Raw genomic sequence first — 21,893 nt, 5'->3', positions numbered from 1 at the left:
AACCAACAACCAAAGGTGAAACCGAAAACAAGTGCCTCGGACCCCAGAATTCAGTGAAACCACTCACTCACTCACGACATCTGTGCTTCCTAAACCTTATAAATATCTACCCAAATCCCACATTTCAATTCATCCAAAGAGTTTCAAAAACCTTCTTCATTCACTTCTTCAAATACCTATTTTTTACAACTAGTTAGTCTCCTACAATGGCAAAAAATATGGCCCCGTCTCCCTTTGAAAATACCTCAATTGACCAACTGGCCATGGCTAAGCGCTATTCTCGTGGTATGCTCATGCTTCTATTTTCTGTGGCTCCGCTCTAGTTGTATATTTTATTCCTCTCTCTTATCATGTAACAAGCATTTTCCGAAAAAAAGCTTTGTCCCTTTGACTTACTTCATTTATATATGCATTATAGTAATTAATTACTGGTTTTTTCTATTTATTAATTATTGGCTATATTTTATATTATGATGGTTTTTGAATTTGTCATGTGATGATTCATGATGTTAAGCATCATGGGATTTCGGATTCCCATGAATTGCAGCATCTAAAGCTCTTTACCATGAGTCTCTCTAAAAAGCATATATATTTGCAGACTGAAATCTGATATGCTAATAATGTGATTAAGATTTTGTATTGTTCCATGTAAATGGCTTTTCTTCAGAAAATGGATAAAGTATAACGTATCCTTTTTTCAGTGGGGGACCACACTCAGCCATATATCCCAAGATTTTCATTTATATAAATTAATTTTCTTCTCTTTTTAAGTAATTCACTTTTACAATTTCTTCTGGAAGTGTAATTATTTTTCTTTTCTAATTGGATCATCAGAGGGTGTAAAAGCAGGAGCTAAGGCAGCTGTTGTTGCCACCATTGCCACTGCCATTCCAACTGTAAGTTTTCAATCTCATCATATTTCGGGCTCTATAAATTACTAGCTACTGTTTTCAGGGTTTACATCTAATTCTATATATGCTTAATATATGCAGATGGCTAGTGTGAGGATGCTACCTTGGGCAAGAGCCAATCTCAATCCCACTGCTCAGGCCCTCATAATCTCCACAGGTTTTCTTTAATCCTTGCCCTAATTATGTATATCATAATCTTCTTAAAACTTATTAATTACAGCCTTAATTATCATTATAATTGAAGGAAAATATTGTTAATTTGATGGCATGCAGTGGCTGGAATGGCATATTTCATCGTGGCTGACAAGACTATTTTGGCAACTGCAAGAAGGAACTCATTCAATCAAGTGGCTCATCATGGAGCAAGAATTAATCACTAATAACTAGCTAGGGTTTATGCTCTTGTTGCCGCATGGTGTGAACCCAATCATCTTTAAATATATAAATAAATAGAGATGGGTTTCAATCTAATAGCTCTAGAGCGTTTATGTACCAAATTTTCAGCATTAATTTATGAATGCAAATTTTATAAAGCTTTTGAGAGGGAACTGTAAGTAAGCCTCCAAATCAACGTACGGTATGTGCTTGAAGACGTCAATGGAGGCCTAATTGATGTGGAGATCACTACATTTTAGCTGTACGAGCGCAAGGAGCTTCTATTCTTCTTCACTTGTATGCAAGAAAGTGAGTATTAGCTATATGGCTAGGATACCCGATCCGGTTTAGAGCCTCTCAAAGGGTTGTATTGTTTATGTATGACTTTCTTCAGGTTTCACCATATGAGAAGTTATAATATATACTCAAGAATTTCATGTCATGGTCATCGATCTGATTGCTTTTTGAGCTTCATAGTGTTTGTTTAAGTTCCATGCAAATCTTTGACACAACGATTTATATCTGCTCAGGCCTGATTAACTGGATACATTTGAAAGCAAGGGGCCAGTTTGAAAACTTCAAGCTGATTTGTATACCAAGGAACAAATATATAGTAAACTAAATTCAAAATTGTCGTTACAAAATAAATTAAAAAATATAAATGAATTATATAATTATGTTAATTACAACCATGATGCCAAGACGATATATATTTAAAAGTTATGAGAACGCTGAACAGCTATTGCTTCCATATTTTCATGTTCGTAGGCTCTTAGTCGACATGGACCACATGGTACATTGTCCATATTAATCAAACCAAGGATCTCTTTATTGACAAAACGAAAAAAAAAAAAAAAGGAATCTTTTTACCTTTAATTACTTTACCCATTGACTACTAAGTTAATGCTTCGGAATGACCAAGGGCTACATCTTTCATGTCACCGGTGCAATGCAATGTATGTCTATCTTTTTCTTAAGCAATTGGCTGTGTGAGAGAAAAAAAAAAGACTTGGATTTATTTGTGTGTGAACAATAGCTTGTACAAAATTACATTATTGTTCATAATTTTATTTTGTAATAAAAAACTGAAATTTCTTTTTATTGTTGAAGACGGTTGTTAATAAGCTGTTTATATTTTATTTTATTATGTTGGCCATTGAGTTTCACGAGATTTGATTGAGTTGATAGATTTTTCAAGCTACTGGCTCTTGCCTCATTTCAACAAGGTAAGATGAAAGTTGAATGCGCTACCCCACAGTAGCTACTGTGCACTGCCTTGTGGCGGTGCAAAGACAAACAACTTATGAGACCACTGGCCCCCCACTTAAGGAAAAATCCTGCAACTCGTGAAAAGGAGAGCAAAACCCGTCCAACGTTTTGAATGCTAGTCTGCAACAGAAGATCACTTGATGATCTCAGCCCTTGCTTTTAGGATACTTGTCCTAATCCCTTGAACAGGTGATGCGCATGGAACCAAAGCACTCCTGAGCCAACCCATGGTTTTGGCAGCTTTGTCCAAACCAGTGGCAGTTTCCGCTCCCAGCTTTATTTGTAATTAAAATGACATTACGTTCTTGTCTAGACGTTAACAAAAATAAATTTTCATTTTGTACTTTATTAGATCAATTAGAATAAATTGAAACTTGAAACTTGTCACATCCCGGTTCGGGTACGGAATCCGAAGCCAATGAGCTCGCGCGAGAGCAACCCACTGAGAAGTTCTCGTCCCAGAAAGCCTCGTGCTAGGTAGAGATGAGAATATACATATAAAGCTTACATGATCCACTTCCCTAGACGATGTGAGATGTAACAATTCATCCCCCTTAGGGGCTCGATGTCCTTGTCGGCACACATCCGGCCATGGATTGGCTCTGATACCAAATTGTCACATCCGGCCCGAGATGTGGTGGGGACCCGGGCCGGGATGTGACAATTTGGTATCAAAGCCAATCTATGGCCGGATGTGTGCCGACGAGAACATCGGGCCCCTAGTGGATTGTTTCATCACACATCGCGTAGGGGAGTGGATCCTGTAAGCCTTATATGTATATTCTCATCTCTACCTAGCACGAGGTCTTTTGGAAGCTCACTGGCTTCGGGTTTTGTAGGAACTCCGAAGTTAAGCGAGTTCGCGCGAGAGCAATCCCATGATAGGTTACTCATTGAGAAGTTCTCGTGTGAGTTTCTAGAAACAAAACCATGAGGGCATGATCGGGGCCCAAAGTGGACAATATCGTGCTATGGTGGAGTCGAGCCTGGGATGTGGTGGGGCCCAGGACGGGATGTGACAAAACTGATTCTATATCACTAGTAAAAAAAATAGCTTGCACGACGAGGTTTTGTGTGACAAAAAAAATTTCGTCGCCTAAGTGGCACTTGCATGATGAAAACATAGATTGGTCGCACAAAAATGGCAGGATACAAAATAAAATTATGCAACGAAAATATTTGTCGCGTAAGCGGAACGAACACGTGTGTTCGTCACGCAAGGAAAAGAGGAAAAAAAAAATTGCCGCCAAGTGTTTGCACGACAAATATTTCCACATATTCGTTGCGCAAAGTTTTACTGAAAATGGTCAAATGCTCTTTAAACGCTCCCATTTAGTGCGCATTTATAACACATTTTGTGCGACCAAGAGGTTCGTCGCGCAAAGTGTTACGGGTTCTATATAAACAAAATTTGAGAACCCTAGTTTTCAGAGGTTTTGTTTCAAAGGTGATGACCGATTCGACTCATGATTCAATGAAAAGTTGCGAGGGAGAAGGTTCTCGCGAAGGAAAGGTAAAAAAGAAAATTATTGTTGAATTAGTTGTCTTACATTTGATATGGTAGAATTTTTTTTTTTAATAGTCTATTACTTTTAAAATTTTGTGGTAGAAAAAAAAATGAGGAAAGCAATGTTGTGAATAGAAAGGTACCGTCGTAAGCGATTGCCCTCCTTTGAAGACAAAAGTAGGGCTGATGCGTACACCGAACTTAGGTTTGATATTGGGGGTTTGGTGCAGAACCAATGTTCTACCAAGTTTAAGTCTTGGAAAATGGTGCCTAAGGAGTTGAAGAAGTCCATGGGGGGGGGAGTTATCGGTAAGTTTGTATTAAAGAATGTATAATTATTTTTTGTTTAAAAGTAGTATTTTTTTCAATTACTAATTTATTTTTATTGGCATTAATACAAGTTCATTGGGATGGTGATGAAATTGATGAGAAGTAGTGGAAGTATCTGGATGACCTTTTCAAGATGCATTTTTGGCAGTGGAAGTTCAATGTGCATCGGGCTGCGGAGCATAGGGGAGTTCCCGATGCCACTGTTGATGCCCCGGAGGAGGAGGATTGAAGTTTATTTGTTTTTTTTTTTTAATGAAATAAGATAATTTGGATGTTATGTTTGACTTTATTTAATAAATTTATGTTATATGGATGATTATTAATATTTACATTAGTTATAATATGTATTTGGGTTAATAAATTAGTTTTGTTAATTATTGTGGTAATGTTTAATTAGGTTGGAGTTTTTTATTTAGATTAAAATAAAATTTTACCTTAGTTAAAAAGAAAACAGAAAAAAATGAATTTTTTTTTAAATATGCATGTTGCGCAACCAATAGAGTATTCATTGCACAACTTGTTTACATTAACTAATTATAAAGAAAACGAAAAAAAATAAAAAAAAATTATTTAGACTTGTGCAACGAATATATATGTTCGTCGCGCAAATGTACTTTGTGCGACGAACACTATATTCGTCGCGCAAAATGATTTGTGCAAAAGAAATCTTTATAATGTGACTTCAGCTGCAGAGGCAAAAACTGTAGTAAAATTACAAAATCCCCCTCTGCACCTCCTCGCCCTTCATTTTTCTTCAATATGGCATCTGTTACTTTCATTTTCTCTCAATTTCATCATCTAATACTCCCTCCATTTTCTTCTCTAGGTTGATCAAGCTATCTCAATGTGTTTGGTAAGCTTTTTTTAAGGTAAAAGTATTAATGTCAATTCATACTAACGCCATGAAATCCGTTATCTATAGGGATATTGTGTGTGATTAGCGATTTGTGGAGAACGATTTGGAAGGTATTTTCTTCATTTTATTTTTTAAAACATATAAATTAATTAAATTATGTTGAAATTATGTTGTGAAATTATATTTATATTATGTTGTTAAATTTGTACGTAATGTACAAATACGTGCTTGTGGTGTACGAAGTTAATTGTAATTAGGTTCATACCTTTTTTTTTTAGTAAAACTTAGTTTCCCATTCGAGGATTAGTTGGATTTCGCGCATGGATGTGAAAGCATGACTGCGGTCCAATTGATTCTTGAATTGTCCCATTATTGGGACTAGTTTAGGAATGCACAGTTATGGCGCATAGTTTATGGTTTAAGGATTAGGTTTCGGGCATGATAATTTTGGTGTCATCTCTGTACATTATTCGGGTGGCACATAGGTATTTCATATCTATGTTGTCCATCTGAAGAACTGTACAGAGATGTTGTCGAAATTTCTCCACGTCGAAATATAATCTGATGTAGCCATAAATTACATGACATAACTTTGCATTCCTGAATGGGACAAGGCCCTTAACGGAGGCATAAGGTGACAATATTATGATGAAGTTGTTGTGATTGTTGTATTGTTATTGTGGTTGCAAAAATTTTGGATAGAACTTGGATACAGAACCTGAATAGATGTGCAGACGAATACTTGGATGGAATCGAGAATTTTATTGACTTTGCACGTACATACAACCCGGGTGCAACTAGAATTCGGAGTCTTTGTAGGAGGTGTAACAACACGTTAAGGGACACAATTGAAAATGTTCGATTTCATTTAGTAGTGAATGAAATGGTAGAGACCTATAATACTTGGAACCATCATGGGGAATAATTAGACAATGCTTCGTCTTCAAACGCCACAAAAGTGGGCAATGTTGAACCTAATATGGGTCCCAATGAACAAGTCATGGATATTTTAAATGATGCTTTACCATTTGCATCAACAAACACCAATCAGGAAGGGGAAGATAACGTGCCTACACCAATAGACAGTGCAGAATTTGAACAATATGAAAAACTATTGAAAAATGCCAACCAAGAGTTATACCCGGAATGAGAGGACGTTTTGGTTCTCACAGCCATTATGGAACTAATGCACGGAAAAATGAAGTATCATATGTCGAACCAGTGTTTCGATTACTTTTTGGGACTTTTCAAGAGAATGTTACCAAATGACAATTGTTTGCCGAAAGACCATAGAAACGCACAAAAGGTGTTGAATGGTCTCAGATTAGGTTATGAAAAAATTCACGCTTGCAAAAATATTTGTATTTTATTCTATAAAGATAATAAAGCATTGGATAAATGCCCTGTATGTAATGAGTCGAGGTTCAAAATGACAACTTAGTATAGAACTACTAAGATCCCACAAAAAGTCATATGTTATTTGCCTTTGAAACCTGGGTTGCAGCGATTGCATATGTCGACACATATTGCCATCAACATGAGATGACATAAGGAAAAATGAGTAGACGACGATGTGATGAGGCATCTTGCAGATGGGGAGGCATGGAAAGATTTGATCGAACGTTCCCCGAGTTTGCTGCTAATCCCCGAAATGTTAGATTTGGACTTGCCAGTTACGGATTCAATCCGTTCAGGGTTCTAAACCAACACCACATCACTTGGCTACTTTTCGTATTTCCATAAAATTTACCGCTTTGAAAATGCATGAAAAAAGAATACATGATGATGACTTTTTTGATAATTAAGGACCCTGGTAGGTCAATCAATGTTTACTTAAAGTCATTGGTTGATGAGCTAAATGATTTATGGACAAACAGTGTGCGCATATACGATAAGTGTACTGGGAATATGGTCACTTTGCGGGCATCAATTATGTGGACTGTGAATGATTTTTCCGCATATGCAATGGTTTTTGGGTGGAGCACTAGGGTTATATGGCATGCCCTGTATGCAAGGATGATGTAACATTTGGTTGACACGCTGGAAAAGTTTGTTACCTTGGTTATCGGAGATGGTTGCCATGGGACCACGAGTGGCGGGAAAATGATAAAGAGTTTGACAGGAAAATAGAGCCTCGCCTCAGACCTAGAGAATGGTCCAGTGATCAGATTTTGAAACAGCTTAACCGTTTGGATTTTGCTTTATTTGGGAAAACAATGAGTAGGACCAGACCTTCTACACATATGAACTGGACGCACAAGTCTACGTTTTTTGAGCTCCTGTATTGGTCGAAAGTAAAATTGAGACACAACCTCGACGTTATGCATGTTGAGAAAAATGTATTTGACACATTGGTGGGCACCATTCTAGATATCGAGGGCAAGACAAAGGAGACGATCAAAGTTCGTCTTGATTTGGAACGAATGAGAATACATAGGGTTTATGCAACGGGGATAAGATATAAGGGATCCCCAGAATGTTGGATTGGGACTTGCCACTGACGGATTTCATCGCGACGAAGTTTTCATCGCTTTGACGTTTGTGCAACGGGGATAAGCTTTGCACGACCAATTTATGTTCGTCGCGCTAAACATTAAATGTAGTAGTGTATATATCTCATTTTGTTTATCTTTCTCTTTACGTGACTAAGTTACGTTACAAAAGAGGTTGACACAATATAATACAACTAGTATTAGCTAAGATACTTTCCCTTTTGACCAACTTGATTTATATGCATTTTCTTAATTAATTATTGGTTATAAGTTATATTATATATATAGTTAAGCATCATGAGATTTGGGATTCCTATGAATTGTTAGTTAAACTCTTACCATGAGCCTCTGAAAAAAGCATTTGTTGGAGACTGAATCTGCTATGCTAATTATGTGATTAAGATTTCTTTTTTATTGCCATCTTGCTCTTGCTGCCATATATTGCACACCAAGCACTTTTTTACTGGGGGACCATAGTGATAGTCATATATTCCAATATTTTTATGTATTTGTAATTATTTTGTTTTTTATTTTCAAGTAATTTGTCTTAAGAAATTCTTCTAGGAGTGTAATTCATTTTATTTTCTTAATTGACAGCCATTGTTGCTACCATCGCCTATGCCATTCCAACTGTAAGTTTTTGGATATCATTTATACAAAAAATTTATAGTATTCCGAAGTATTGCTAATTCTGCCACTTAGAGCGATTAGAGCTAATGTAACAATTGTCAAGAAAATTGGACAATCGCTGAACTGAATCTAAGGGCACTGAGTGCCCCGGCATATTACAACCGCTCGTAGAAACTACTTATATGGGATTTACATCTAATTTTCTATAATTATATATATGTAGCTGGTTAGTGTGAGGATGCTTGCCTTGGGCAAGAGCCAATCTCAATCCCACTGCTCAGGCCCTCATAATCTCCACAGGTTTTCTTTAATCCTTGCCCTAATTCCCCATCATAATCTCCTTCAAAAGCTATTAATTTCTGCCTTAATTATCATTAATGAGCTCATGTTGTTGAACCATTTTACGAGGTTCCTGAGATTTAAGTTCTTGTTGTTGAAGGGTGTGTGAAACATTTTATGAGGTTTGGCCTTGGCCAATTATAAATCTTGAACAAAAGTTACAAAATATGAGGTAAGTTGTGATCAAAATAAGAAGTTTTGTGAGATGAATTGTGGATTGAAACAGAACTTAGATGGAATATTGTTAAAATGTTTGAAGTTTGGATGGTTGACTGTAACTTTTTAGTCAGGGTGGTAAACGTATATAAGTTATAGAAAAAATTTAGGTGTCATTTGTGCAATTTTTTCTTAATTTAATCATTAAGACTCTCAACTGCATAGAGGATTTAAAACGGCACTTTGGCCTAAAAGCATATACAATATGTACAAGTGGTTTTCACCAATTGTCATTACATGAACAAGAACCATCTCTAAAATGGTGGAAACGGTTCCCATCTCTTGCAATAATCTCCCTATTAAAGATCTTGGATATCAGCTTTGTTGCTGAATGGCAATTCCCGCAAACACGAAGATTCTTTACTATTCGAATCGTTGTGCCTGGCTTCGTGCTGATCAAACCGAAGGCAATGGCTAATTTCTCACTGTGATGACTCAAAGCCACTTCCTTCCACTCCTCACCCATGTCGTAGAGCACCTCTGATGTGTCCGGCACAAAACCCGCCTTATCCAAAAGCCTATCGATTTCTTCCAACATCTCGTAGATTTCTTTACTTAATGGGTGAGATTTGTCACTGACGAGAAACTCATGAACAACACTATTGACCTCAATAGAGGTAGAGCCAGGAACTTTCTTGATTCCCAAGTCGTTCAGCCTCGTTCTTATTCTTGCCATATCATCCCACCTGCCAGCTCCTGCATAGATATTTGATAGCAGAACATAAGCCCCGGCATTTTCAGGCTCCAATTCGAACAGATGTTTGGCAACGGATTCACCCAACTCCACGCGCCTGTGGAGTCTACAAGCTCCAAGCAGAGAACCCCACACAGCACCATCTGGCTTCATTTCCATGCTCTTCATTAGGGCCCCAGCTTCATCAAATAACCCGGCTCGCCCTAGAATATCTATCATGCATCCATAGTGATGCAGATCTGGTGAAATATGGTAATCCGTCGTCATGGACCTGAAGTATTGGCGTCCAAGGTCTACAAGACCGCCATGGTTACAAGCAGATAAAACTCCCACAAATGTGATAGCATCTGGGTTGAATCCTTCATCCTCCATTTTTGAGAAAAGCTCAAGGGCTGCAAGCGCATCCCCGTGCATTGCTAAGCCGGATATCATTGCATTCCAAGAAGCCAAGCTTTTGGTTTCCATGCCATTAAAGACTTGTGTTGCTGCCTCAATGTTTCCGCATTTTGCATACATGTCAATCAGGCTCGTCCAGAGGCAAGTATTGGTAAACTTCTGGAAGTTCTTATCTATGTAGGCATGAATCCACTTGCCAAGATCAAGAGCTCCTAAATGAGCACAAGCTGGAAGAATGCCTAAGAATGTGACATCATTAGGCTCTGTATTTGATCGTAGCATCAACCGAAACAGCATCAAGGCTTCTTTGTAGTGGCTCTTATGTGTATAACCACCAATCATTACATTCCACGAAATTACATCCCTTTGCTGCAAACCATCAAATAAACCCCGAGCTATGTCCAATGCACCACACTTTGAGTACATATCAATAAGTGCACTGATGAGGCGAAGATTTGAACCAAGTCCATGATCCTCAATCCAAGACGCAACCCATTTGCCCAATTCGAGAGACCCTGACTGAGCACAAGCAGAAAGCACCGTAACCATAGTACTCTCATTGGGAGAGACATTTGCTTTCCGCATCTCCCCAAACAAAGCCAATGCCTCTTCAAATCGTTCCCTTTGAGCATAACCCGAAATCATGGCATTCCAAGACACCACATCTCTCACAGGTATTTCATCGAACAGAACACGAGCATCATCCATACAACCCCTCGAAACATAACCGCTGATCAACGCTGTAAACGAAACAGCATCTCTCAGAAGACTTTTATCAAACACCAGACGTGCACTATCCAATTCACCATTTTGTGCATACATATTGATAAGAGAAGTGTGCACAAAGGCATCAGACTCCAGTCCAAGCTTCACAACATGTCCATGAACCTGTTTCCCTTCGTGGGTCGCCGCGGTTTTCGCACAAGACTTCAAAAGAAAAGGGAAAGTATAAGAATTCGGCTCCACTCCCGAAAGGATCATCCGGACATAGAATTCCACGGCCTCTATCGGCCTAGAGCTCAAGGAATGACCTCGAATGATCGTGTTCCAAACAATCTGATTAGGGTTCTCGATGGATTCGAATACCGAGAGAGCGTAAGAGAGATCCCCGAAGGGCGAAACGGCGCAAAACTCGACGAGCTTGCTGAGGGCAAAGTGGGTGTTGTGGAGGCCGGTTTTGATGATGTGGGTGTGGACTTGTTTGAGATTTTGGATGCTTTTGCATTTGGAGAGAAGGGTGAGAGATGGATGGGTTTGGAGGAGTTTGTACGGTGGGTCAGCGGCGGGGAGGACATGAAAATTGCAGGGTAGAATGGGCAACGATGAAGAGGAAAACACCATGATTGAGTAACTTGAATTTTGGTACACTCTGGAAAACGTAGGGATAAGGGAGTATGGTTGGTACAATTTGAAATACAGTTTAGTGGGTTAGTTAGGATTACCCGCCAAAATTAACTACATTGACCCTTCTTAATAATATTGACTGATCTTGTTTTTTTTTTTTTTTCTTCCCAGTATTTTGTGTAAAAAAATTATTTTCGTATCTTTTTGATTAAATTTGATTATTCTATTTAAGATGATTTAGATGTTTAGTGATGTCAAAATTATGGACTGTTTTTACAGTTACAACTTATGAGAGTAGTTGATTTCTTATTAAATTTATAAATTATGCATCTTGTCTTTTTTTGTGACCGAACAAAAGAATGATGAAATCAGCCGGTTCTTAGATTTTTTTTTTTTGGTTTTTTTTTTTTTTTTTTTGGTTTTGATATAGGTTATGGTTCAAGCTACTTCTGTACAAAAATATACAAGGGTAAGTTGTGTGTGTGTGTGTGTGCACGTAATTTATTCTGGATTGTTGACGGAGGTTGAGCTCAACATCAATTTTTTTTTTTTTTTGAACGCCAGCTCAACATCAGTTTCACATTTAAATATACAATGAGAAATAAGTCTCATGCGACTGACGACAGCATGAGAGTCATTGTTTTATTATTGTGACGAAGGCAGAAAATAAGTATCTTCGAGATAGTGCGCCACCCCTAGGGTCACATCCAACTTGGTAGGCATGGCAATGCGAACTCCAATTCATGCAGTATATTATCTTCAAGCATTTTCCAAACATTGCCAGGAATATGGAGATCCAGTTTAGTATATTCACATGCTCAAATATGGGATTAGTGGTTCTTATATATTCTTAGGTTTCATGAACTTAACCTAGAAATCTACGAAAGAAAAGCCATCAAATAACCCTATTCGTGTCACTCAATAATAAGGTTTGATGGTATTCTTCTTCACTTAAAAGTGAAAGGTCTTAGGTTCGAATATCGTAGATGGCGAATTCGATATCAAATTAGGCTGTCTATTGTGTGGCTTTACCAAACTCCCTTTCTCCTTAATGTAAAAATATCGATGTACTACAAAAAAAAAAAAAAAAAAAACCCAATTCGTTACTCACACATTTTGTTTCCATAATTGACCTTGCAAAAGATAGGATTCATATGAATTACGAGCAATTTAATTAGTTTTCTAAAATCTGAATAAAATCCACCAAAGACTAAAGGATAGGATAGCAAGGATAGAGCTAGCTTTTAAGAATTGATGTGTTCTCTATTTCACACAGCTAGTCATTCCTCATTAGTCATTACTCATTAGTGATTAGTAGTGTTGAAACTTTTTCAATCTAATTAAGACGTTTTTACGCGATCAGTTATGGTGATTAGGGTTATTGAGTGCTGTCTAGATCTGAAAAATATCAATCCATACAGGTGAGAATATTCAAATATTCCAAAGGCACGGCTATTTTTTTGCTGGTGATGCATGTCGATGGGAATTGGGGATCCGATATGCAGTTGTAGATTCTCCAAAAGTGTGTATAATTGAGGGGAAAGATGGCCTCATCCTTCCTTTCCCCTTCCTTTTAAAAATAGTCGCACATATTTGAGGGAATAAAGATTGAAGGGCCACTGTCCAAGGTTTTTTTATTTTAATTCACGTGGAATTTCATCATGTCTGGTGACCGAAAATGTGGTTATCGATTAGGATTCTCCCTTATCCAATCATAGGTCAACACGCAAGCATCTTTTTGCCACCTCGGATTGCATGGGACGTGTATTACGTTGACATGTCAGCAAATGCGGACACCGGCCCTGTGCTGCTATGAGAAAATTTTGTGGTATTTGGATCCCACATGTTATAATAAAAGTTTTTTTATCGGTATTATTGGTACGTCCTACTTCAAAAATATATTAATAAAGAATAAAGGTTTTTTGTCCAAAGTAGTTATTATGATTGGCATAATTCCTCAATTCAGTTTCTGATATATATTTAAAATCGATAAAAGTGGTTTATGAGATTGTCCACCGACAATCATTTTGGTCATTCTATGAGATCGAAGTCTTCGTTAAATTAAGGGTATTTTTGTCAAATCAACATCTCCCATTGAACTAATGATTTCTTCAATTTAACTAAAAAATTTCACAGATGACCAAAATGATTGGTGTTGGACAATCTTAGGGACCACTTTTATCCATTTAAAATCTCAAGAATCAAACTGAAGAGTTATGATAATCTCAATAACTATTTTGGCTAAAAAGCCAAAAATAAATTCCTGTGTTAAATTTTGAATGAGGTAATAATCAATATGAAACCAATTCACCATATTTTGAGTTGGCCAAAAAATTGCTCCCATGTCCCAACTATCAATCACTTGGATTGGTCAGAGAGGGCATGCAAATTATCTGATGCGTAAGTTTTCATGTGCATGAATCATTTACTTTAGAAATATTCTTGTTCTGGATGAGGTTTATGATGCAGTTGCTAAAACCCTAGATATGCTATTTCTTCCTTTTTGATCATGCTAAACCCACGTGGGAGGTGGGTCGCTGACCCAAGTTGACCTTTGGAAAAATGGTTTGGCTGATCAAAGAGTCTAATCAAATATTGGCTGCTTGAGAATATGATCCAAAATCAACTATATATTAAGGTGTATAAAAATGGAGCTAGAGTGCATGCCTTGAGTAATCAGTTTGATTCTATTCATGCATTCTTCCCATGCATGAACTTTGAAAACAAAATATTATAATACCAAGCTAATAGACATGTAAACTTAAACTAATATAACATAAAAAATGCACTATTGATTGGATTTAGAAAAAATGAAAAATCAGGTCGTTGCATTCTCAAATTTTCGTAAATATTTTATGCCATACCCCAAATTTCCCAAATTGGTGTTCCCACTTGTAAAAGGATACTGTTGGAGATTTGGAGTTTTAAAAAGAAAACCCCTTAAACTTTGTTCATTGGATTTGCAGCAGCATGCATGCCTGAAACCCTAAAATGTTATGGGGCAGTTGAGCTACAGTCTCCCCAGACAAGAAAAGCCTTGTGTTGAAGCCACTTTTGTGATATAGCAGGTTTGGTTCTCCAGCTCATTCTGCATAAACGGCGTCGTCCGCCGCGATGCTTATTCCAATTTCTGAAAGAATTCCTTTTTTAACAAAAAGAAACGTGGAATTTGGTGGTAGGCGACCTGTAAGATTTTCTAGTCACACCCCTCTTTGCTTTCTTGGAGATTGATTTTCAAACACGTGGCCGACATTCAACTGTTAGAGGATCCAAAGTCACCTCATAATTGAGTTTAGATATTCCCAAGCAAATCAATAATTTAACTTAATTTCACATGCGTGTGTGTATATATATCCACACATCCCATTTCACTTCTCATACACTCTTTGATAAATTTTGTCCGTTGATCTTCTTTAATTCATCCGATCCAACGGTCGAAAATTAAAAAAGTGTGTGAGAAGTAAAATGAGATGTGTGGATATCGCACCCCTATATATAATGCATGCAGAAATTTGAAGAATTTGACTCTACATTATATATTTATATTTCTTATAATGTGTGAAGAAAGTTTAGGTTTCACTATAAAACTAATTGATATAAGCTCATGCAAGGTCTCTTCTCATCAGTGTATCATCTCAACACGCTCCCGATAGAAAATTTGGGTTTCACTGAATAACCAATCGGCGATATATGAAACAACCCAATTTACTTATAAGCCCCATGCCAGCTCACTCATTCCATTAATGTGAGATTCATTCTCAACACCCTCCCTCAAGCGTGGTGCATTTTCAAGCCTAACACATGAACAACACAAACAAGGTGATGTGGAGCACATGTAGCAATTGAACTTCACACGCTGGCAACCTGTTCTGATACCAATGGTGGAACCTCCACTTTCTTCATGGTATAGAGCAAGTTGACCCATGTGTGAAGCCCAACAGCTACACATACTCCATGTCACCCCGTTATGTTGTCCACATGTTAGGCTTGAAAATTCGCCACATGTGAGGAGGAGTGGGAGAATGTGAGGACAAAGTCCCACATTGGTGAGGGACTAAGCTATGGAAGCGCTTATAAGAGGTTGGGCTACTCCCCCATATTGCCAATTGGTTTTCTGGTAAAACCTCAATTGTCTTCACTCCCTCACGTGTGCGAATTTTCAAGCCAAATACATGAAGAACACAACTGGTGTGACATGGAGCTCGTGTAACTATTGGACTTCACAAATGGGACAACCTGTTTTGATACCATGAAGGAAGTTGAGATTCCACCATAAAATAATTGGCAGTATGAGAAGTAACCCAACTTATTTATAATTCATGCAAGATCCCTTCTCTCATCAATGTGCGATTCATCTCAACAATATGAACAAGTTTCACACGAGTCTTTGAATATTTTTTAGGACTCAAGGTGCACTCGTCATTCTACTCTGAAGAATTAATAGTTGCCTAATTCAATTTTTTTTCTAGTTTATTTTGTTTTTAAATATTCATTTCAGTCCCGACCAATATGAAACAATTAAAATGAATTGGATTTTACTATTGAAAATCCAATTCACATGCATAAAGATTAACACTAACATATATAGTTAAAGTTATTTAAACAAATGTGGACATCAAGTAATCTTCGAATGGCATTTCAATTATTGCCAAAAGGCGAAAGGGAATCGAGAGAGAAGGTAAGAAGAATTTTGCAATGGATGTGTATTTGGAGGAATTGATTCCAAGTGAAAATGTTTTAGCAGCATGGAAACAGTTGTGTGCCTATAAACTTCCATCTGGGGAAGGTGTATTTGCCAGATTGGATGAGAATTAGCCCTCTTGGCGTGTGACGTATGTGTGCATGTAAACTTCCATCTCAGCTTTCCATGTGAAGAGAGATTTTTCAATGTGACCGTCACACGAGGTGGTACACCACGTGTTCCTATATAAATAATGGATTATGTGTGTTAAAAGGTTAATAACTTAAAAATTAAAATTCTCCACCACTTGCATAAAAACACATGGTGTACTATCCGTGTTCCCGTCACAACTAAAAATTTCTCACATGTGAAAACCAATGTGAATATTATAACCTATATATAGGAAGCAAAGATTTACAAAACCATGCATGTTTTTAATCCAGAGTAATGTTACGGACACTAAATTTATTCACCAAATCAAGTTTGTAATAGTTAATCTGTGCCACATAATAATTTATGATAAATCCACATAAGCAATTGTAATATACGTAATAGAAAAAAATAGAAAAAAAATAATGCTTAGATATACCGCATTATTCATGCATTCAATTACAATTAACGACTATTCATCATACACATGTTGTGATAGAAACCGTTCATCTTCCTCCACACAAGGATCATGTACCCAGAAAATGAATCGTAGTAGAAACGATTTAGGCACAATTTCACAATTTATTGTGATTAATATACATGACTGACTAAACAATGTCAAACCCTTTAGATATCAGAAGAAAATTATATTCCTGGGGCCTCTTTCAAACTTTCAACTTCAGGTAGGAGCCTCCCCTCATAACACCTACATATCTAGATGTTGCGGATATACTGAGGACATGGAGAATAAATGTTGCATGGAGAATAATGTAAAGATGGGGCAGGGAAGGGGGTCACTCCCCTAGTAGAATTTTGTTGCGAAAACTATGTGTGCCTGCACTCATCAACTAGCCAGGTTTTTTCTCAACCTTTAGAAACCCACTTGCCACCCTTTAATTCTAACTCCCAGCAGCAGAAGTAACCATCCAACATTTATATGAAAATACAATCTTAAGGAATCCCAATCCCATGCATATTATTGAGGGAAAAAGAAGCAAGCAAACCCATCTGAAGAAAGCTGGTAGAGAATAAAATAGGAACATCCATGGCCCCGCTCCACGGACTCACAGTCCACGTAGGAAGCCTAGCTTGAACAACTACTATATAAACCTCCTTGCCCATTCAAAACAAGATCACCAAACTCATTTGACAAATTAAGTTCTTCTTTTAGTGTTCTACGCTAAGCTAGCACAAGCCAAGCACAGCTAGTACAGTTTTCAGTTCATTTATTCCGAGCTTCTACGTATCTTCAGGTGAGCTTGCTCTTCTCCTGATTTGTGTTATGCAACTCACATCATTCCTTTCGTTTGAAACGTGTGTACACACAGTTCGCCTCTCTGCATGACATCCTGTCTTTAGGAAAGATAGGATTGGTGGAGGAACCTCAAGCTCGTATATGTAATATATGAGATACATATAGTCCATCTTTTGCAAGACGTCCCGTCTTTAAGAAAGGGAAACCTCAAGCTCTTATTTGTTATAAAACATTGCAAAGGGAAGGATCCAGTAGACTATTAATTTCTTTACAAATGTACAATGCATTTTCTCTAACAGATTTCCATGGAAGGAAGCCTGCCTGCCTGCCTGCCTCTAATAAATTTCTAGAAGAACAAAATGAAGAATCTAGCTAAACTGTTGGTTTGTCACTAGTATTATATATATGCTAATTAGTTCTTATACTATTTATTAAATATGCAGGAGGGAATTAAGAATGAGCTGGGCAGGAGACTGGATGTGCGGAGCATGCCAGCACACGAACTTTAAAAAGCGCGATGAGTGTCAACGTTGCGGGTACCCCAAGTATGGCGGACCTGATCCATCAACATATGGATGCAACCGGACGGAGGTCTTGGCCGGGGACTGGTATTGCAACTGTGGAGCTCACAACTATGCCAGCAGACCCAATTGCTATAGGTGCAGCTCAATGAAAACTGACTATGGTGGTGCTGCCTATAGCATGGTATCTTCTTCAGGAGGCTATGGTTCAGATGCCAGCGCCCCACCTGGATGGAAACCCGGCGACTGGATGTGCAGTAGGTAATTAATTAGCCAACATACACTATCTAAAACCCTAAATTGCCTGCATTGTTTATATAAATATCACATTTAACTAAGAAATGTGTACTACTAGCTAGTACTTTTGGAGGATGTGGAACATTTCTTTGCATCCTCACCTGTCCCCTAGTGTGTACCAAATTTATGGTGACATCTCAACTTCTTTTAGCACCGTCATTTATATTTAATTAGTTTGCTAATTTGAGTGTATCTTGAATGGATCAGAGTTGGATGTGGAGTGCACAATTACGCGAGCCGAATGGAATGCTTCAAATGCAAAACACCAAGGGATTATGGTAATAAGTTTGCATTAGTCTTCAAAATTATCGTTTATATGTTAATTTATGTACACAAGTAAAAGTGGCTCAGCATCTAATTTACAAATGTTTATTACTTGGTTGCAGGTCTGTAACATGATCTACTTGATCAGGTGGTGCTGTTTAAGGAAATGGAGCATTTAAAGAATTAGACTCTATGCACCGTCTCTTTTCGCATTTGCACACATCTGATCCCAGCTCAAGTGGAGTCTATTTTTTTTTTCCGAACTCATCGTTTTTAGAGATAAATAAGGTCAGGTTGATCCTGGTTGAAGACATACTTTCACAGGGATAGCCTTTCAACTGACAACTGTATTGATGGAGGGTTTTCTAGGTTTCTGTAGCAAAGTTGCTCTTCTATGGAGCCCAGAAAATCCCTTCTTATAATGGAATTACCAAGTTTTCTGTATCAAGGCTGCAAAGATCAACGGAAACGTTGAAGTCTTAATTAGGGTTTCAACCCAAGGAAAAAAAATTCAACAGACATTAGATTCAAGGAATCTCTTTGAGTTGATCACTTTAAATGACAAAAGGCCTTCTCTCACTGCAATAATGTATGAACCCTTTAAGCATCAAATATCCAGAGAAACAAATATTTATGCGGATAAGAACCAGATGCTCTGATTCAATAAAGCATAGACGCAATACAATATGACAAGTTCAAGGTGAGTCAAATTCAACTTTTTTCGTTTGGAAATTTAAAAGCTTTTGCATTTCATTTGATAGCTAGCAACGCAAAGCACACAAATTTATAATCTCTCAAGGCCTCACCATCATGCGCAATAGCTAGACAGACACTTGATTCCATCTTATGCATGCTTGCCCTCCCCTTACTGCTAAATTTGGATAAAAGTTTTCAACTTCCAACTTCATGAGCATGCATAGGTTCCCTTTCGTTATTGACTTTAAATTAGTGCTCAGGTTTAGGGGTATCTCATATCATTCAGACATGCATTGTCATGTGTTTAACTTTTTCACATGCATATAGAAGTGCGTGACTGCCTTGATATACTACGATATGACATCCCCGTTGCAAAGAAGTTCCTCTCGCAGCTTTATGGTTATATGCTCCATTATTTGGCTTTTATAAAAGATTCTGGGTTTACTCCATCTAATCTATACCTTATGTTCTATACCTTTATGTTCACATGCTTTACATATTACCGTTAGAGCAAATGGGTCCAGTGTTTGGTGAACTAGTTTCCCCAGCACATAACACAGACTTTAAATTTACTTTTAGTTTTCTTTTCCCCTTCCTGTTTTGGTATCATAGTCCAGGAAAAGGGTTCCAAGCGCTGAAGATCATATGATCAAAATTATACAGTCCAAGATTCTGAACTCATTATGTCTGGCTTCCTCCTCCATCTTTTCCTTTCCATAAATACAAGTCCACATTAAATTATGAGCCCAAATAATTACACTGTATTCTTGAAACGACATTATTGTTATTTGTTACTGCCAAACTTACATAAATAAAGGCTCATGCTTTGTCCAAATGGAGAATACTGCAGAAATCCTTCTTTGCGTTATCCAAATGAAGAATATTGAAATCCATCGCTATCGTGTCTCACCATCCAAGACCGATGAGAACAATTGAGAGAACCCTTTTCGTAACATTGCATGAAACGGGTGATCAGTCATGTGCTAGCTGCTGGCATGATGTAGTAATTACTAATTAGTAAATGTATACTAGCCAGAACAAACACGACAACAAACAAAGACAACATATCCAATTCATGCTTGAATGAAGATTTCAGCCATTTGTTTCACCAAAAAATTAGAGCCATATTACAGTTGCATGTGCAAATAAAATATATGTAGGAAGAACCTGCTATGATTCATGCCACAAGATATCAAGCACAGAAAAAATGAACTGCTGTGATTCATGCCATCAGGGACAGCAGTTAAAACTTAATTGATTCGTTTAATCGATCATGGCATTGACATTTTATTTTATCAGCCACCTTTGGCCACCACATTGTTATAATATTGATCAACCGTGATGCGATAGCCAAAGAAATATTGCATTAACTTTCATGCTCTTGCTGCAATTCCATGCTTTTAATTTCATATGGGGTTTTGACTCAGTTTAAAAGTCGAGTGCGCTGAAACTTCGGCCTCATTACAACTAAAATTAGACCCTAATTTAAAATTCCTAAAATATAAACGGAATGACTACGTACAAAATACAACTAAAATATGCAACGTAATTAGTATTTGTTATTTTGGTATAAGGTAATGAAATTTTCTACAAAAAAAATGTGCATAAAATTGTAAATGTAGATTACAAGTCATGATGGATTGTGTGTACTTTACACCTGAATTCAAAACCCCATCTTCTTAGGGTGTAGTTTTATAATATCAGAATATTAAAAAAGAAAACAAGTAAAGATGATATAAAAGCTAACAACGATTTTCATTTTTAATGTTTTTAAAAAACGATTTAGAAAAAAAAATGTTGTTGAAACCAATTTTTAGTAAGAATGCAAATTAATCATGTAAAAGTATTTGAAGTGCTTTATGCAAGAAGCACATAACTGATGCTTCTTGATTCTTGCATTAATTGCTTTTGGAACTCAAAAAATATTTATTCTAAAAGTGTTTTCAATCATAAAAACACTTATCAAACGAGCTTGGAAAATTTGTTAAAATGATTAGACTTCAAATTTAAATTGTTGTGCTTGTCAAAATTAATATTAACCATATTGTGATTTAAAATTAATATTATAATGGTTGAATATTGATGACATAGAGATTGTTGAAACCAAATTCACGCACCACCATGCGTAAAGAAGATGCACAAACTCAACTACCTGTATAAGAGTAAACGAACGTAAGACAAACTTAGCACTGATGGGGTACCGGCCAAAGGTTTCCCGACGATCAAGTTAGTAAGCAATTTATGAGACTCAAGTAATGGGCAAGAGAATAGAGTATGTCATAATTGCTTTTACCATAGATGATTCCTAGATGGGTGTATTTAATATTTATACTAGTCGAGAGGGATCTTTTAGAGTGTAAAAACAGTATTGAACCAGTAGAATCCAAGAAAATATCTAGGAGTAGATGTAGTGTCCCCTTAGGAATGATTATTTGCATCGCACGCCAATTCCTAGATTATAGGAATCTCTAAAAATATAGAAAACTTATCTGAGTCCCAATCAAATTAGGTTCCGTATCTTGTAGAACAAGAATGATCAATCTCAGCGAAGACGGTAGACTCCGCATACTTTTCCAGAACACAATTGGCCCGTTTGAGCAGTTTAATCTAATCGGAGCTTGAGTTTATGACCGAACTTCTAGTTTATTCGTGTTTCAATCCGACCAAGAA

The 21,893-nt window shown here is 37.2% G+C and overlaps 3 protein-coding genes across 3 annotated transcripts; 2 read left to right on the top strand and 1 right to left on the bottom strand.

Annotated features, from left to right (window-relative positions):
- The first annotated feature begins 18 nt into the window (after nt 1-18).
- LOC103958281 (early nodulin-93) lies at nt 19-1,728 on the top strand. Its single transcript, XM_009370539.3, has 4 exons — nt 19-285; nt 835-896; nt 993-1,068; nt 1,185-1,728. The coding sequence occupies exons 1-4, from the start codon at nt 207-209 to the stop codon at nt 1,289-1,291; spliced, it is 324 nt and encodes a 107-aa protein (XP_009368814.1). The 5' UTR covers nt 19-206; the 3' UTR covers nt 1,292-1,728.
- A 7,333-nt stretch (nt 1,729-9,061) lies between these two features.
- LOC103958282 (pentatricopeptide repeat-containing protein At1g08070, chloroplastic) lies at nt 9,062-11,414 on the bottom strand. Its single transcript, XM_009370540.3, has one exon. It carries the CDS (start codon nt 11,354-11,356, stop codon nt 9,146-9,148), a length of 2,211 nt encoding a protein of 736 aa, XP_009368815.2. The 5' UTR covers nt 11,357-11,414; the 3' UTR covers nt 9,062-9,145.
- Nucleotides 11,415-17,182: 5,768 nt separating this feature from the next.
- Nucleotides 17,183-18,971, top strand: LOC103958283 (RNA-binding protein involved in heterochromatin assembly dri1). The gene is made up of 4 exons (XM_009370541.3): nt 17,183-17,443; nt 17,889-18,227; nt 18,471-18,541; nt 18,650-18,971. The coding sequence occupies exons 2-4, from the start codon at nt 17,902-17,904 to the stop codon at nt 18,655-18,657; spliced, it is 405 nt and encodes a 134-aa protein (XP_009368816.1). The 5' UTR covers nt 17,183-17,443; nt 17,889-17,901; the 3' UTR covers nt 18,658-18,971.
- The last annotated feature ends 2,922 nt before the right edge of the window (nt 18,972-21,893 follow it).

Source organism: the organism of the source record quoted next, unplaced genomic scaffold (assembly GCF_019419815.1).
Source record: "Pyrus x bretschneideri cultivar Hongxiangsu unplaced genomic scaffold, Pyrus_bretschneideri_v1 Contig1, whole genome shotgun sequence".
NCBI classification, from domain to species: Eukaryota; Viridiplantae; Streptophyta; class Magnoliopsida; order Rosales; family Rosaceae; genus Pyrus; species Pyrus x bretschneideri.
Note: the sequence above shows the minus strand (reverse complement) of the source record. Positions and strands in the feature narration are given on the sequence as shown.

Coding starts and splice junctions, on each gene's coding strand:
- LOC103958281 (XM_009370539.3), top strand. CDS start 207: ATGGCAAAAAATATGGCCCCGTCTCCCTTTGAAAATACCTCAATTGAC. Junction 286..834: donor GGCTAAGCGCTATTCTCGTG/GTATGCTCATGC, acceptor TTGGATCATCAG/AGGGTGTAAAAGCAGGAGCT. Junction 1,069..1,184: donor GGCCCTCATAATCTCCACAG/GTTTTCTTTAAT, acceptor GATGGCATGCAG/TGGCTGGAATGGCATATTTC.
- LOC103958282 (XM_009370540.3), bottom strand. CDS start 11,356: ATGGTGTTTTCCTCTTCATCGTTGCCCATTCTACCCTGCAATTTTCAT.
- LOC103958283 (XM_009370541.3), top strand. CDS start 17,902: ATGAGCTGGGCAGGAGACTGGATGTGCGGAGCATGCCAGCACACGAAC. Junction 18,228..18,470: donor GGCGACTGGATGTGCAGTAG/GTAATTAATTAG, acceptor TGAATGGATCAG/AGTTGGATGTGGAGTGCACA.